General features: G+C 39.5%; 3 protein-coding genes and 1 pseudogene across 7 annotated transcripts; 2 read left to right on the forward strand and 2 right to left on the reverse strand.

Moving 5' to 3' along the window:
• Nucleotides 1–422: 422 nt before the first annotated feature.
• On the reverse strand, nt 423–2761 carry LOC137748421 (uncharacterized). Of its 3 annotated transcripts, none has more exons than XM_068488568.2 (5): nt 2490–2761; nt 2100–2156; nt 1165–1350; nt 986–1025; nt 423–833 (listed from the first exon to the last, which is right to left on the reverse strand). In XM_068488568.2, the coding sequence occupies exons 2-5, from the start codon at nt 2100–2102 to the stop codon at nt 751–753; spliced, it is 312 nt and encodes a 103-aa protein (XP_068344669.2). In that variant the 5' UTR covers nt 2103–2156; nt 2490–2761; the 3' UTR covers nt 423–750. The 3 variants fall into 3 exon arrangements, with proteins under 3 accessions (XP_068344669.2, XP_088546261.1, XP_068344670.2); XM_088690135.1 differs by having other exon boundaries at nt 2100–2235; XM_068488569.2 differs by lacking the exon at nt 2100–2156.
• Nucleotides 2762–3059: 298 nt separating this feature from the next.
• On the forward strand, nt 3060–5540 carry LOC137748530 (uncharacterized). Its single transcript, XM_068488697.2, has 6 exons — nt 3060–3297; nt 3396–3520; nt 3621–3717; nt 3833–3942; nt 4596–4670; nt 5212–5540. The coding sequence occupies exons 1-6, from the start codon at nt 3228–3230 to the stop codon at nt 5260–5262; spliced, it is 528 nt and encodes a 175-aa protein (XP_068344798.2). The 5' UTR covers nt 3060–3227; the 3' UTR covers nt 5263–5540.
• Nucleotides 5541–7480: 1940 nt separating this feature from the next.
• Nucleotides 7481–9911, forward strand: LOC137746623 (uncharacterized). Of its 2 annotated transcripts, none has more exons than XM_088690137.1 (4): nt 7481–7702; nt 7824–7881; nt 7982–9515; nt 9613–9911. In XM_088690137.1, exons 3-4 carry the CDS (start codon nt 8025–8027, stop codon nt 9634–9636), a joined length of 1515 nt encoding a protein of 504 aa, XP_088546263.1. In that variant the 5' UTR covers nt 7481–7702; nt 7824–7881; nt 7982–8024; the 3' UTR covers nt 9637–9911. The 2 variants fall into 2 exon arrangements, with proteins under 2 accessions (XP_088546263.1, XP_068342732.2); XM_068486631.2 differs by having other exon boundaries at nt 7573–7702; nt 8001–9515.
• Nucleotides 9912–12730: 2819 nt separating this feature from the next.
• On the reverse strand, nt 12731–15939 carry LOC137747436 (putative leucine-rich repeat receptor-like serine/threonine-protein kinase At2g24130; annotated as a pseudogene). Its single transcript, XR_015960227.1, has 2 exons — nt 13328–15939; nt 12731–13233 (listed from the first exon to the last, which is right to left on the reverse strand). The product of XR_015960227.1 is annotated as a putative leucine-rich repeat receptor-like serine/threonine-protein kinase At2g24130 (transcript).
• Nucleotides 15940–16645: the final 706 nt, after the last annotated feature.

The raw sequence follows: 16645 nt of genomic DNA on the forward strand, positions 1-16645 counted from the left end.
TCTCAGGGCCCAATGGGGAAAAGGCCAAGCCCAAAAACATCGTTGATCAACATGATCTCTTATTTATAGAATAATCTTTTACTTAATTTTGAATTAAATATAAGGATTTATAAATGTAGGCAGATTAAATTTTTTTGACCTATTTTCATGGATGGCTGGCAGATTAATTTTATTTATTTTCGTATATTCTACCTCTATCAAAGGCTGAATCTATTTAAGCAACCTATAGTGTAGGTGTCACATATGAAAGCCATAAAAATTTTCTTTTAATTATTTTTCGTAAAAAGGGTTAAATTTTCATATATTTTTTTGAGTACATTGATATTTTTACATTAGAAGAGGAAGAGTTCGGCTAAGTCACACAATGAGCAACCTAATTTGGTATCAAATTAGCCATCTACGAGATTCGAACTAAGACCTAGTGAAGAGGAATATCACCAGACCGTAATACTGAGTCGCAATTTTTACATTTAAATATTCAAATTAAAAATGTGAAAAGAGATAGATAAATCAAGACGTTTAATTAAAGTAGAAAAATAGAACACCGGACTAAATCCAATAAGAAATCGAATTTTTGGACCTAGATCAAAGTACCCCTAAATATTATTGTCCTAAAGACCCGAGCACGAGCAGGAAACGATCGAAGCAGATGGACTTCGGCCTCCATTGATGTCGATAGCTAGACCTACACTCGAAATGTTGCAGGCTGGATTGCAGCTAGTTAGTTTTTCTGGAGCATTACTTCCGGCTTCACCAACTGCCTGCATCTGCATCACGAGACGGATAGAAGTCATCCGGCCGAACAATGTTGACCTCTTCAAACTCATTGTCATCTGCTAATCGAAGAATTTTTTTTATCAGGCTGGCCCAAAGCGTAAGATAAATCCATATCAACCACTAACAACCCCGGGAACAAAATATACATGCCAAACATAAGCTTAAACGTAAGGTGAGAACCAAAAAAACAACAGGATCAGAGACTCGCCTTTTCTGAAAGCCAGTGCAACAACAGCGTCATTTTCAACCTGAACAGACATGAAAACATAATTGAAGATATCAACATAAGTGGAGCTCAACGGATCAGTATCTATCTGATGAAATTAGTCGTAGTAATCTCTATGTTCAAGTAAGAGAGAGAGAACTGCAATAATTTTTGTTTCATACCTTCTGATCTGCCAACGCCTTTGAATCCTCCAATACTTCCCCAGTACTGAATAAGATCAAGCGCTGGTCATTTACCGGTCGATCAATAAGATCATGCAATTTCTGCTTAATATCTAAACTTGTTTCAGTTGGTTCACACTGGATAAAGTAAGTTGTCTTACTACGCTTAACACGAATATACATGGCCTGAAAGTGAAACACATAAACAAACAAACAGCGCATTTCTTAGTCTTGTATTCCATACAAATTTCTTAATACCAAACCTATGTAACGGCTAAAATGAACACCATATACAGGCCACACACAATTTCAACAATCCCTTTTTTTCAAGTTCTAGATGCATGATCAAAGAAATCACAATTGATAGGTTGAATCTCCGTGCACAAATATGACCAAAATGCAACTTAGCATCGAACCTGTATCTCAAAGGCTTCAAGGTTTCAGATATGCACACTTACAATTGTGGTTGTCATAATCCGATTTGTGATCTAAAACCTCAGATTATGTTCTCAATTTGGTCATTTATGAAACGGAAGTTTCAACATGCACTGAAGGCAGTTTCAAGAAGTTCATATGTGCAACGAGCACCCAACAACATGGCTTTACACAAGAAACTACTTAAAGGAGGACACACTATATCATGTTCCATAAGTCGCCTACTTTTGCTTCCTCCACTTGGAGGAGTCATGGTCACAGGTTTGTTTTGCAAATTGTCATTGTTCCAACCTATATTGATATGATGACAACCAAACGAATTTCAACTAGATGATCAAAACGAACCCCTGAGTTTCCTTTAACCACGATCTCCTTACAATATAGCGATAATGTTTGCAGGATTCATTCATTCCTTCGTTAACTTAATGTTCTCATCCATATATGCCAACAATTACAATGTAATGATAAAAAGAGACAGAGTGGATCATGTATGTACACACCATTCTTCAACTCCGAACCGAATACACGCAGTAATCAGTATTTCTCTCGTTACCAATCTGCCCAAAAAATCCAGTTAAATATATGACATGTCGATGTTATGCATCGGGAAAATTCTACTATGCTCCGGTGTACATGCTAGAAAATCCATATGCATCAATCACAAAATTGAACAATTCAACAACAAAGGTAGCTACTTTATTTCATAATTCTTCAATTGCAATTGAATCCTACTTGTTTTCCACAAAATTCGAAACTGGGCAGCATTTAATTTTACCCAAGAGGCACCAAAGTTTTCTTTTTTATTTATCGAAAAATTAATCTGGGCATCTGCATTTACTATGAACATGAGAGTTAATCTATGAATTGTTTGCAGTTCAGATATAAGCAACCTGGGAGCGGTGAGTTGATTTGCCGGCCAAAATCTGCCCGCAGAAATTAACCTGAGCCTCTTTCTTCCGCCGTCCCTGCGCGCGAATCAGGTTCTGCTACGACGTCTGGCGACTGTTTTGTGTGTCCGGATGCTGGCTCAGACCTATCCGCCGGTCAGGGCGATTCTCGGGTTGAGAGCGGCTGCGTTATGAGGGAGTGATAGCGGCAGGTGCTAGCTCACGCGCTGGAGAAAACAAAGTATTTCTTGACCGAAAAGGATTCACCGTTTGTCCAACATTTGGAATTTTGGTTTGGTACTATTTATATTTAATTTTAAAATTAAAAATAATTTTTTATTACACGATGATGTATAATGAATGATCATCGTTACGGAATTCCTAGAATCGTCGATCCCTTTCCATTCTTGACCACCGCACAAAAAATATTCCGCGATTTGCCGCCGAACTTGTAACCAATTGGCGATTTGGCCCCTAAAAACTTTATTTTAATCAATTTTCCCCTTAACTTTGATAACTTTTTAGTTTCTCCCGTGTCGTCAGATTTAACAACATCTTATTCAAACACGCTGCGTGCGAGCGAAGAGTAAACTCCAACAACCTTTGTAGCCTGTCCCTCCCTGCAAAGGCCGCGGCTTTACAGGCGCCTTGTTATCTCCGCTGCTCGTTAGGGCTTTCTTTCCTCAGCTTCCCCGTAGACTTCACCCCACCTGATCTCGCCTCGTCCTCGCCACCGCCGACATGGGCAACACATCCTCGATGCTCACGCAGTACGACATCGAAGAAGTCCAGGAGCACTGTAACAACACATGTAAACGTTTCTAAACTCTTTTATGTTTCTGAGCTGTTTGGTTTGATTTGATTCGTTTTGATTCGATTCGATTCGATTTGTGCGTCTCGTGTTTCAAGTTTCCCAGCAGGAGATAGTTTCTCTGTACCAGCGGTTCTGTCAGCTCGATCGCAGCGGCGGAGGTTTTATCTCCGCCGATGAGTTCTTGTCCGTTCCCGAATTCGCCGTCAATCCTCTCTCTCAGGTAATCTCTCTCTCTCTCTCTCTCTCTCTCTCTCTCTCTCAAAGATTGAAGCTTTCTTTTCACATTATTTAATATAAATTTATTAAAATTCATATTTCAGAGATTGCTGAAGATATTGGATGGATTGAACTTTAAGGAGTTCCTATTGTTCTTATCAGCATTCAGTTCTCGTGCAAGCTTGCAGCAAAAAATCGAGTGTAATAATTTCTTCATTAGTAATTTCGGTATTAGGAGTATGTTGGCTGCTATGAGCTTGCTTGATTTGTTGTCTTGTTTCTGAGTTGCAGTTTGGGGTGTATATCTGTTTTGCAGTTATTTTTAAGGTATATGATTCAGACGGTCATGGGAAAGTCGCATTCAGCGACATGTTGGATGTTTTGCGGGATTTGACAGGGCAGTTCATATCTGAGCAACAGAGGGAGGTTGGTTCTCTCACAATCCATGCTAAAGTTAGAACATTTGAATGGAAAATTACTAACTTTTCACTATTCATGTTAACTTTGAATTCTCGGTAATTGCACGGGTGCCTAAGCACATTTCTCAAAAGTGCATTATGCAACATTATAAACCTTTCTTTGTAAACTCTGGAATGCTTTCCTTCGGGCTTTGGAATGAGGCTTGGGCCACTTTAGTTCATGTTCAAAAAATTATCTTTGTGAAGCGTCTCGAACAAGATTTTCCCATCGCAGATATGTTTATCTCAACTATGTTCAGTTAACTGGTATAGAGCTATTCACCATCTGTTTTAAAGTTACCAATTAAAATATAATCAGGGTTTTAATCTAGGATTTTTCATTTCAAACGGACGTGACACTTGGTTTGTAGGCAAAAAAAGGGGAAAAATGCTTAAAATCATAAATCGGAATGTGCTCTTTGTATTACTTTCAAGAAAGTATGTTCTTTGAGACCTAGTTTTTCAAATGACTATGTATTGGTTTTCTTATTAAAAAAGAGGACTTTTGATTGAAAACTCGACTTTAGCTTTTCTTTATACAAGATTAATGGAATTATCTGTTCTGGAACTGTGAGTATTTGTGTGTTTGATGTTGTGCTTATTCGGTTTATTTTTCTACAGCAAGTATTGACACATGTCCTTGAGGAATCAGGCTATACAAAGGATTCATTGTTAAGCATATCGGACTTTGTGAAGGTACCACAACATAATGAGTTCTCTGTTGTAGTTGGTGCATTATTATAGATATAAAACTGGTCTGGTTAGTATAATTTTGTTTGCCTTTTGGAAACAATACTACGATTTTCATGTAACCATAGCTTCATTTTCCTTATGGAGATGGATGCCCTCAGAATTTTTCCCAAGTTCTTAAGTTATCTTCGCTGAAAATCACACTTTTGTTGGGTCCGGCATACATGTGATAAAGGTTAGAGCTGTGATAGAATGGCTTGAAGGTTTAATATCTCAAGAAGTTGAGATGTTTTGTTTTCCTTCTGGTTTGCTTTTCTTTGAACATGTTGTATTCTTCTTGATACTCCTGTACTCTGGGACATACTGAAGAGTGTTAAGTAAATTAATTGTCTATTCGTTCCTGGTTCTTCTCTAATCAGAATAGTTAATACTTTTGCAAACATTACGTGCATTGAAATTCAGTTTAAGCAATAAAATTTGTAGAAAGCATAATATGAATGCCGAAAATAAGAAAATGATGTCAAACTTTGTTCCTCATTGTGTACAGACTCTTGGCAACTCTGAATTGAAGATGGAGGTCGAGGTTCCTGTGGATTGAAATGACATTGATGAATCTCAGAGCTAGGTTTCTCGGGGCCAAAAGCGGAGTAACAACACGCTCTCAATTTCCTTGTAAGTAGTGTCTAAGCACTTATTGTGGGAGTGGCATTGCTAATTCTGCCAACTGGTTTATAGAACAGCAGCACAATGTATTTCTGACAAGTTTACATGGCTTTGAGCCTTCAAGCCATAAGAATTATGTAGTAGATCAGATGGAAACGATTTGTCGCCAGTTCTGCTTGTTGAATAACGTAATTTATAGACAGCTTCGCTTCATATACGAATGTTATCAGCTTCGTCATTGGAGTATTTGGTTCTTGTGAGTGTCCGAGAATACCAGTGCTAATGATCGTATCTGTGTGTTATCCTTTTTCCAGATGCATCTTGCATGGCACCGGTATTCAAATCCATCATCCATGTCCACCATTCATTTTAACCAGCTAACCATGCTTATATTCTTCGTCTTCATTCATCAATTTTCATTGCCTTTTTATCCAAAAATGGTCATTAAGATCGGCATAACTCCTCACTTTGATCCCTGACAATGACAATTGATAGAAGTTGGGCCATGAGTTTGACCAATTAAAATCACTTTGGTCATTTCTTGAAAAATATGTCAATGTCCTCGTTAAATGTCATGTGAACGATGAGTGACCACATTTTAAGGGTATTGTTGTCAAACAAACCCTTCCACTTAACGAGGATGTTGACAGATTTTTCATGAAATGACCAAAATAATTTCCAACGGACAACCACTTATATCGATTTTCATTGTCAGGGATCAAAGTGAGAAGTTATGCCAATCTCATGGACTATTTCGGCTAAAAAGCTATTTTCATTTGTGTTTGACATTAGTTCAAGTGTCCCTTCAGATGTTATTGTTCTTAATGATTTCCGTTCGTGCATCCCTTTCTCTCTTTATGATCCCATCCTGCCATCTTTAATAAGGAGATGATGTTTCATGTGGATAACCAACAAATTCAAAATCACAAGCAAATAAATGGACCACCTGCTAGCTTTTTCTTATATCATCAATTTCCCTTTCAATGATTTAAAACCAAATGCAAGCCGGAAAAGAGACTTACATGCACTCAGCAGAAATTTTTGCACAATTTCATGCTATAAAGTTATTTTATTATATTTCGAATGTCATTGTGATCAATTGCATGTAAGTCATTTCTCTAAAATAAGACTGAAGATTTATTAAATGTAATGCGTACTAAAATTCCGGGATGTGTTCCAGGCTGGGTTTACTATCATCATGCCGATTGGATTCTTCATATATCATGATTTGCCAAAATAGTATATTAGTATGGTTGACCATATCCACGAGGATAAGGAATTAGCCAAAAGGGTAAAAGGTAAAAAATAGAGTTGACAAGCCAGCTTGGCTTGGATACCACTACCTTGACATCCCAATTTCTCCAAGAGGATTCTCTTGGGATCCTTTTGATGAGGATCCTAGGAATCTGTGAATTATGTTCGTTTATTGTATATCGTGTGGTCATTTTTTGTCAAGTACTATTTGTGTTTAATTTTAAATAAAAATATTTAATATGATTTTTGATCGCACAATATACGATGAATGGACACGATTCATTGATTCTGGAATCCTCACAAAAAGGATCCGGATTCCCAATTCTCGTCTCGAGTAGCTATATAAATATGTCAGGCGGTCGGTGTGTCTGGCAATATCTAGGACCCTGCTGCCATCTTGTATAATTTATAGCCGTTGAACCAGTTACTAACGACTTTTTGAAATATTAAAGGACCCTTTAATAACGGTAGCGGGAGAAAAGGAAGAGAAGCGGCCCCACTTCGTAATGATTAAGAAGAAATCAATTTGGATTAAGATTTTAGATTATTAGTCTTTTGAGACAGTGATCGAAATTGGTGGGAAGCTCTAATCGCCGGGAGAGAAGGTAAGACGACATCGTTTCTGTTTTGATCTATTTGGTTGGTAGGAAAGGATAGATTTTGTGTCTGCCGATGTTGTCGTACGTTTCACCCTTCGTGGAAACAAAGGTAACGACAGTTTTGTTTAACCTTAATCAATGCTTTCTGTTCCAGAACACGTCCAAATGAATGCTTCTGCTGCTGATGCTCCTGCTTTATAAGGAAGCAAAATAACAAAGATTCAATTTTGGTAGGTTTTTTTTACGTTGGCCTTTTGTTGTACTTGCATTAAATCCTAAACGCGTACATGCTTCTAATCTGGACGAATGAAGAACCTGATTGAACTTGGGAAGCTTCGAATTAAGCACTCGCGGCGTTTTGTTGATGTTCCGCGTTTTCTCTTTGATTGCAGATTAAAAGGTGGATTTGTTTCTGCGCTTGTTCCTTAACGAAAGGCGCGGATTGGTTTCATGTCATTTTGTCAAACCATAGAGAATTCTTCGTTTCTGGCTTCGTTTTAATTCGTTGTTCTGCAGAAACAGGTTTCTTGTAATTTGATTTATTCATTTATTTTCCTTTTCTTCGCGTTTGTGTTTTTTTTTTCTTTTTTCTTTTTCGACGTTGTAAAAGAAGAAATTTCCACATGGTTGAATCTTTCAGCAGTAATTTTTCTCAACTGGGTTTTGTGAAGATCGATTTTTCGCCTTCTGCGCAGCATCAGGTAATCCTTCTTTGCTTCTCGGTTCCCTTGTATATCAAGTGGAGTTTAAGTTTGTTATTGCCCATGTGAATATGAAGTAAGTACTGATAATTTTGAATAGCTCTGTTCTTTTCTTGAAGTCCGATTTTTGCCATATAACCGAGATGGCGGAGGGTGGTGTGCCTTGTGGAATGCCTGAAACTGATATGACAACGCTAACCGAAGCGCTTAGAGCGCAACAACAACTACTGCAAAAGCTTTACTCTGATCTGGATCAGGAAAGAGAAGCATCATCTACTGCAGCTGATGAAGCTCTATCCATGATACTGCGTTTGCAAGGAGAAAAGTCCGCCATGAAGATGGAAGCAAATCAATACAAGAGATTGGCGGAGGAAAAGATCTGCCATGCCGAGGAAGCTCTTGCCATTTTCGAAGATCTCATTTATCAGAAGGAAATGGAAATTGCTTCGCTTGAGTTCCAACTTCAGGCTTATAGGTACAAGCTTTTAAGCATGGGCTGCAGCACGGAGCTAGGCGCTGGTGAAAATGTATATCCGGAGAATTTGTTGTTTCAAAGAAATGATTTCGGAAGTGCGGAAGTGGGTGTTAGTGGGACGATTAGAAGAATCAACTCTCGAGGTGATTTTGGCAATGGGGAAACGGGTGTTAGCGGGGCTATTAGAAGAATCAATTCTCTACCTCCACTTGAGCTCAAGGAATTGCTCAAAAGCACTGTGGAAAGAGAAAGAGATAAAGAAAGAGATAAAGATAGAGATAAAGAAAGAGAACGAGAAAGAGACAGACCAATGATCCCCAAACCCGAACCCGCAACAAAAAAACTGGAGAAGAAGGTGGATCAGGAAGTCAATGTCCAGAGCATAGATGTTGAGAAGAAATCACCAAATTATGCAGGCGGGAACATGAACACTATCTGGGAGCAGATTAAGAAGTTAGACGCACGAGTGAAGGAGATATCCGATTGTAAGGATTATGGCAAATCTGCACTCTGGAAGGGTCCTCCATCCAGGACTTGTTCATTGCCTCCAATTCCGAAGATAAGCATAAGCCCAAAAAATGAGCCAGCCAGTGAAGAAATTATTGCTAGTCTACAGGGAAGGGAAGCAATTGATAGCCCTTCATGCTACTCAAGTGTCCATGATGTTTTCGAAGTCCCACAAAGTTATGAGAATCATAAAGCCGGTGAAGGAGAGAAGAAAGAACTTAATACATTGACAGTGGAAGTCGAGAACAGGCTTGGTAAGCCGGATCTGGTGATGGATGAGAAGAGTGAAGCATATGTTAGAGATGAAACGGATAGGGTAAAGAAAATGTTGCATATCAAGAAGCAGGAGAACAAAATACCTAAACCAAGAGATGGGATAAGTAGTGTTGACTCGAATCTGAGGGAGAGAGGGGTGAGCGGTGGCGTTACTGAATCTCAGCAAGCAAAATTTCAACAGTTGTGGAGGAGGATAGAGCGGCTTGAGGGAGAGAGGAATAATATAAGGCAAGAAATTAGTCATGCGGGAGAACAGGAGTTGAAGCTGTTCCGGGAGATACACGAGCATCTTAATTTAATACAGTCTGACATGCGTAGTTGGAAGCCTAAGAAACCCTCTCCACAGGATGATGAGCCCTTGCACAATGTTATGGAGGTATGATTTTCTTGCATTGTCCTTTCGGCATGAATCTTGTTTCACCTTGATTGCAGAGATTGATGACTTGTTTCCATTTCTCTAATTCATTGAACAGGCAATGCTGCACTTTTGGCTTTGATCAAGCAATCCGGTGACGCTGATGAACTTGTTCCGTAAGGGTATCTTGACTCCCCAGTGGTTTGTGTGGATAGATTCTTAAATTTGATATAAGTACATATAACATACACAACGTAAAATGTTCAATCTGTACATTAAGGTTAAGCTTGCCCCCCACCAAAAAAAACTGTCTTCTTAGTAGGATTCTAAGCGGAATGCTTTCGTGTACATTTATAATTTTGAAATTGAGATGCCGATTGTAAGTCATATACATACGGAAGGAGTGCTTTCTAAACATACCATGTTTTACATTTTCCGTGCATATAGAAAAGTATATGACATTTTAAAATTTTGAGTATAACTACATTAAACTTCTGTATTATCATAAACTATATGACATTTCCCATCCACAGCGGAAGGATATGACCGAAAGGTATTTACATCTAGTATATTTGGAGAAATCCAATGCAGGAGTTGCTTTCTCATGAGGACCAAGAACTCAGGAAAAAGGGTTACTCCATAGTCTTTTGTTATCTTGTTCCTCCATGAATCGTTAAGCATCTCAAAGAACGATTTGATTTAGAAGTTGAATTTCATGATTTTTGGGGTCCTTGAATTCGGTCTCTTGCTAATAATTGGGAGGGGCTTCCCTTAAATTATATCATGGCAAAGATTCGAAATAGCTCATCGCAGCATGGCATATTGTGTACACGATTCTTTGCTAATATAGTACTTACTAGTTAGTACTCCGTAACCTCCTAATGTTTGAAGCAGTATATACATTAGGGAAGATGGATCCTGGAGCAGAGGTTTCGAGTTTGTGAGTAGTCAAAAGAAGAATAAGATGCATACTCTGGCATTATATTGATTCACAAGTTTTGCTAGTAAGTGCAGAATTTCATGTTCTTGTTTATTGAAAATTACATCATTTGATTAAGAACTGATCATCTGAATTCCACATTCTTTTGCAACATCGATTCTTTCAGAGAACGATCGCTAAGTTCCAATGTTCTAGATTACGTATTGCATATTTAAGTCCAAAATGCATTTTTAACTTCTAATGTAACAGTGTTATAGCGACTGCAGAGTTAAGTTATGAAAATATGGGAATTTCACTTGCAGATAGTGAGGGTGGGTATCTGTGGACGTCACACGAAAACAGATCGATACTTGAAGTAAGGTTTTGGCTATGGAAGTCATAATCTTGGAGCACCATACCGAAGCCCTTCCTCTTTTAATTCTTTACTGCAAGTGGAATGAGCACTGTGTTTTATCATCCTTTGTCCCTACCCCCTAAAGCTTCTTTTGAATATATAGAGCTATTAATTAGTTAGCGAAAATCGACCAAAAGAGTAGCTAGCAAAAGGAAAGCGACTGAAGTTCTCGCTTTCTGCAACAGTATCTGTAATCAGGTGAAAAGTTAGTGCAGTTCTGATCGAAGGAAAGCGATTGAAGTCCTTACCTGGTACATTTTATGTAGAAACTGTGCCGCAGATATAAGGTACGTGATACAATTGAATAGAGCACAAATGAAGTGCATATCGACTCAGACTCAGCAAAGTTTTATATATGAAATATTTTGAAGAGATGATGAGAGTATGATGAAGGCTCTCTCATGGAATGTTACCTAAACTTTTCTCAGTTGGGACGGGGAAGATCATCGAAGGAAAACGCAGAGTGGTCAATTCCTGGACAAGATGATGCTCGATGCAACGCTGTTAATCTTGAGTTTTCAATTAATAGCTGATCAGTTCATAGTTTTAGCAGTAACATTTCGAGGGACAAAATGCAGCAACGAAAATGCTACTGATAAATATAATTAATCATTCGGCTCTGTTTGGTCGATTAAATCATTTTTGTTCGGCGAGAAGTACCGAATGTAATATTACCATGCGGGCTATGGTCAGTGGCGAAGCCAGAATTTTAGACTAGAAGAGACCCAAAAGTCTCAATTTGAAACACTCTTCTAATCTTACAAAAATTACTTTGCCGTGTAGTGAGTAACTGACCACCGTAGTTTGAGTTTACTTTGGTGTCGTCCTCATCATCCTCTTTCTTAAACCTAAACCCCAAGCCTCTCTGACTTTCTTCCTCGCTCCCTCCTCCTCAAAGCTCACAAGCAACGAATTGCTTGAACTCCATAGGAGCCACCAACCTCAAATCAAACCCGATGAAAGAAATTAAACTAAAAACATCAAATTGGAGCCTTGAGCATAAGAAAAAACCTTGGACATCATAAGCATAACATTAAACTTTTATGAGTGAAAAAATGTCAGGTGGACCTGAAACCATCGTCGTCCCTTCGTGGCTCCATCTCTAAATGCGGTTCCCAAGTAATGGTGTAAACATAAATGAAATTCCGTGTTTAAATGGTAAAACTCTTGTGTTAAGTGGGCAAATTGTATACGAAGGGTAGGCAGAAAGAGAAGGAAATGCCTTTTTGGACTGTGGATATCAAAATCTGTCAGCGTTGGTTGCCACAAGAAGAATATTATATGTTGAAAAAAACAGAATTATGATCCATGATACGCAATCATAATTATTGATTAGATGAACTAAACTCCATTAAAGTGATAAGCAACAAAGGCTGCCTTTGGTTGGTTCTCACTTTTGAGATTAGCCATCAATAAAAAGGTAGCTAGGACGCTCATCATTAATTTGTTCACTAGTGAAAAGAAGCTTTCCTTTAGCGATTGTAACTTTTTGCTGACTCTCATGACATGGCTAAGAGCGGAATTCATATCGATAATATATTCAAAACAAAATAAAAATGTAAAAATTTATCAACTATACTGTATAACCGTTGATATGTTGTTGATACATTGCTGACATATGAATTCCACTCCACTCTAACGAGAATGATATTGACAACTATAGTTGGAGTGCTTCAGTTAAAGGGATTTCGCCTAAACCCTAACTCTCATGACACCACTTGGAGCGGGATTCATATCAACAATATATTCAGAACAAAATAAAAATATAAAAATATATCAACTATTGATATGTCATTCATATAGCCATTGTTGATACGTTGCAAATATATGAATTCCACTCCACTCTAACGAGAATAATATCAAGAACTATAGCTGGAGTGTTTCAGTTAAAAGGGATTCCCCGTAAGAACGGCTTGTTACATAATAAGGAAGTGATTTCTGCACACATCTTTTCCCGCCTGCCAAATGAATTCAGTAATCACACATGATGAAAGATCAAAACTAGGGTGCTTCAACTTTAAGATCAATTTCTTCAATCAGAAACGATGAAGGATTGGAGATGTAATCCTTCAACCGACCGATTTCGTGAGCTACATCCTGCATATTAGGTCTCAATGAAGGAGTGTACTGAGTGCACATCAGACCAAGCTCAATCAGTTCAAAAACAACATCCCTCCAGACTTTGTTGTACCGTTTAGGCATCGAATCCGCAGCGCACCTATCGAGTGCTTGTTGAACTATTGGATCGAGCCTGTGCGGGTACTGCCTTTTCACCCATTCATGAAGAGTTGAACCTTCGTGAGCAAGGACATCCTTTGGTGGCCTTCCTGTAACGATTTCTAGCAAAAGGACCCCGAAGCTGAACACGTCTCCCTCAGTAGAAATGGTTTTTCCCAATGCATACTCTGCATTTCACCAAGTAAATGAAGGAAATTAGTATGTATTAAAAAAGGTGTGTGGAAATCACTTTCAAATTTGTACATATTAGAAAATACGTACCAGGAGCAATGTAGCCAATGGATCCGCATAACAAGCCATCTGCTGAACTGAAGGATGCTGAATCATTCGTTGGAACATTCCCATCATCGCCTTTCCCCAATCTCGCAATTCCAAAATCAGTTACCAACGCCGTCATGTCCTCATCTAGTAGAATGTTGCTCGGTTTGAGATCACAGTGCACAACTCGAACAGGAGAATGGTGGTGTAAATAGGACACGCCTTCAGCTACATCACTGCAGATGCTCACCAACTGAATCAAATTCAACCGAACGCTCAGTCCATGGTTTGAGTATAGATGCCTCTCGAGGCTCCCATTTGACATCAATGGCAGAACAAGAGCCTTAAAGTCCGGCCTACTACACGCCGTGATAATTCTGATCAAATTTCTGTGCCTAGTCCTCTTCAGAACTCTGCATTCCCTTTTGAAGCTTCCTAAGATCTCTTCATCCGTTTTCAAATCCAATACCTTCACAGCAATTACTGACTTGTCTTGGATGACACCCTTATAGACATGCCCAAACCGGCCTGAACCAATCAGGCTAGAAGGGCTGAAACCGCCAGTGGCTTCAATGAGCTGCTCGTAAGAGATTCTCGGGTACTTGTGTTCTTTCTTCCCTTCTTCTTCATCATCCCCCAAATCCACTTGATCGAAAACTGCCTGGTGCCTTTGGAATTTCGACCTGTGCATGAGGGGGTACCCGAATACACAAAATATGGGGGTGATAAGTAATGACAAGATAATTGACAGAATAGCCAAATGATGAGTACGCTTCTTCCGGCAGTTTGACATGCCTTCTATTGATCCACAGAGACCAGCATTTCCGAGGAAAGAGTCTATAGTCAGCGAAGAAAAGGCCCCATTGCTTGATACATTCCCAGAGAAATTGTTGAAAGAGAAGTTGAGTTTCTTCAGAGTTAATGATTCCTGCAGAGACTCTGGTATTTCTCCATTTAGTTGGTTTGAGGATACATCAAGTTTTTGAAGATAAGGCAGCTTTCCTATTGAATCCGGTACTCGAGGGCAATACAGCTCCCAAGTTGTGATGGGATTGTGCCGGAAAGATTGTTGGAAGATAGGTCAACTGCTAGCACCATGTCCATTTTGCTCAACTCCATCGGTAACAGTCCATGCAAGTGATTGTTAGACAGGTTCAAGTACAACTTCAAGCTCCTCAGCCCTGCAACTTCGCTCGGAATCACTCCAGAAATTTGGTTGTGAGAAAGGTCTAGAATCTCTAAATTGATGCACTTACCTAGGCTCGGTGGTATAGTTCCCGAGAGTTGGTTTTCATCAAGCAAGAGCCTTCTTAACTGGAAAAGATTTGCAAAACTATCTGGAATGGAACCGGAAAGCTTATTTTTCGATAAATCTAGAAGGCCTAGATGGGGAATGTCACCAAAGGCGGATGGAATCTCACCAGAGAGTGAATTGTTTGACAAAAACACCCTCTCTAGCATTGTCATTCGGCACAGTTTGGACGGGATGGTTCCATTTAGAAGGTTACTAGACAAATTCAACAGGGTGAGGTTGACAAGATTTGAAATGTGAGGAGGAATTGAACCATAAATCCGATTAGCATCTAAGTGGAGCTGTACAAGATTGGTAGAAAGATTACCAATAATAGGAGGTAAATCTCCTCCAAGATTATTTCCAGCTAATTCAAGCTCTTGAAAGTTAGAGGCATTAACCAAAGAGGAGAAAAAAGGTTCAAGGTTAGTGTTACCGTCATGGCTCATAAAGCGATTGTAGGACAAGTAGAGGTACTGCAGTTTCGGCAGTTTCTGTATAATCTCCGATGGCAACTCCCCACTCAGCATGTTAGACTCCAAATCAATCCATTCAAGTTTTGAGGAGTTCGACATGGCTGCAGGAACCTGTCCAACTAGACGGTTGGACCACAACAGAAGAAACCTCAGTTGTTTAAGCTCACATCCATCTTTCAAAGGAATTTCGCCGCTTAAAGAATTGTTGGAGAGGTCTATGTACTGCAGAGAGGACGAAGAATGATTGCAGAAAAGCGGCATTGGGATTTCACCAGTGAGCCGGTTGCTTCCCAAATCAAGATATACTATTTTGCGAAGAAAACCAAGTTCAGCAGCAATTCTTCCTTCGAGAAGATTAGAAGATAAGCTGAGTTGTTCAAGTAGAGAAAGAGAGCCTAACTCTGGTGGGATGCGACCTTTGAAAAAGTTGCTTGACAAATCAAGAATGTGTAAGGAAGAAAGATTAGCGAGAGACGGGGAAATGGTGCCTCCGAGTGCCTTTCCACTAAGATCAAGCTCCACGACGTGGTCTCTAGCTTTGTTACACTTGATGCCTGACCAATTACAAACATGAACACCAAAAGAATTCCAGTCCTCCAAAGCACGGTGGGGATCTGAAACAATCCCTTCCCTGAAAGAAAGCAAGGATGCCTTGTCCCTCATTGTTTGAGCATTTTCTTGGGATAAAACCGCTTCCAACAAAATGATCAAATAGAGAACATTAAACACGGAAAATCTTTGAAAACATATCATGATCACGTCAATCTTCTTCGAGCTAAAAGTTTCGAAGAAATTGGCGAAAACAAAGTGATCTGAAAGTACAGAGAGAGCAAATCAAGAGAAGCATGCACAAGCTGCATCAACTTAAGAACAAGATAATGTAAAAGCTTGGACACGTCCAATGCCAATAAGTAAGCAATTTGCAAATGCCAGGAAATTTTGAAATACCTTGTGCCTAACTGCCGTTGAAGGCGTGGACGTGCGTTTGGCGCCGGCGATCTTTGACTTTCGATCTGTGACATCCCACATCGCTCAGGGGAATGATCCTTATATGTATATTCTCATCTCTACCTAGTACAAGGCCTTTTGGGGGCTCACTGGCTTCGGGTTCCATTGGAACTCCGAAGTTAAGCGAGTAGCGCGCGAGAGCAATCCCAAGATGGGTGACTCATCGGGAAGTTCTCGTGTGAGTTCCCAAAAACAAAACCGTAAGGACATGGTCGGGACCCAAAACGGACAATATCGTGCTAAGGTGGTGGAGCGGGCCTGAGATGTGGTGGACCCCGGGCCGGGATGTGACACGATCCCACCAATCACGTTCATACAAATGCCGTGCGTGTAACATGACAAGTAAGCAACGTTAAAGCCGCGCTTAGAGCAGTAATGCAGTCCATGTCAGCAGTAGGAGGCCTAACCATATTAGTTTATGTTTAATGGTTAATTTGGTCAGGTAATTGTCTACTAATTATATATTTTGTTGTTGGATTTGAGGTGTGAGCGTGGAGAGATTAGTGGATTGTGTGCTGTGGTGGGAAGATAATATTGGTTAATGAG

Source organism: Pyrus communis, chromosome 2, assembly GCF_041283825.1.
Source record: "Pyrus communis isolate YQ-2024b chromosome 2, ASM4128382v1, whole genome shotgun sequence".
Classification (NCBI taxonomy): Eukaryota; Viridiplantae; Streptophyta; class Magnoliopsida; order Rosales; family Rosaceae; genus Pyrus; species Pyrus communis.

Excerpts from the sequence above, each read along its gene's own strand:
- LOC137748421 (XM_068488568.2), bottom strand. Across the intron at positions 1,026-1,164 it reads AGGCGTTGGCAGATCAGAAG|GTTGAAAATGACGCTGTTGT; the intron begins GTATGAAACAAA and ends ATGTCTGTTCAG. Across the intron at positions 834-985 it reads TGCACTGGCTTTCAGAAAAG|ATGACAATGAGTTTGAAGAG; the intron begins GCGAGTCTCTGA and ends TTCGATTAGCAG.
- LOC137746623 (XM_088690137.1), top strand. The coding sequence starts at position 8,025 with ATGGCGGAGGGTGGTGTGCCTTGTGGAATGCCTGAAACTGATATGACA. Across the intron at positions 9,516-9,612 it reads CCTTGCACAATGTTATGGAG|GCAATGCTGCACTTTTGGCT; the intron begins GTATGATTTTCT and ends TTCATTGAACAG.
- LOC137748530 (XM_068488697.2), top strand. The coding sequence starts at position 3,228 with ATGGGCAACACATCCTCGATGCTCACGCAGTACGACATCGAAGAAGTC. Across the intron at positions 3,521-3,620 it reads CCGTCAATCCTCTCTCTCAG|AGATTGCTGAAGATATTGGA; the intron begins GTAATCTCTCTC and ends TTCATATTTCAG. Across the intron at positions 4,671-5,211 it reads GCATATCGGACTTTGTGAAG|ACTCTTGGCAACTCTGAATT; the intron begins GTACCACAACAT and ends CATTGTGTACAG.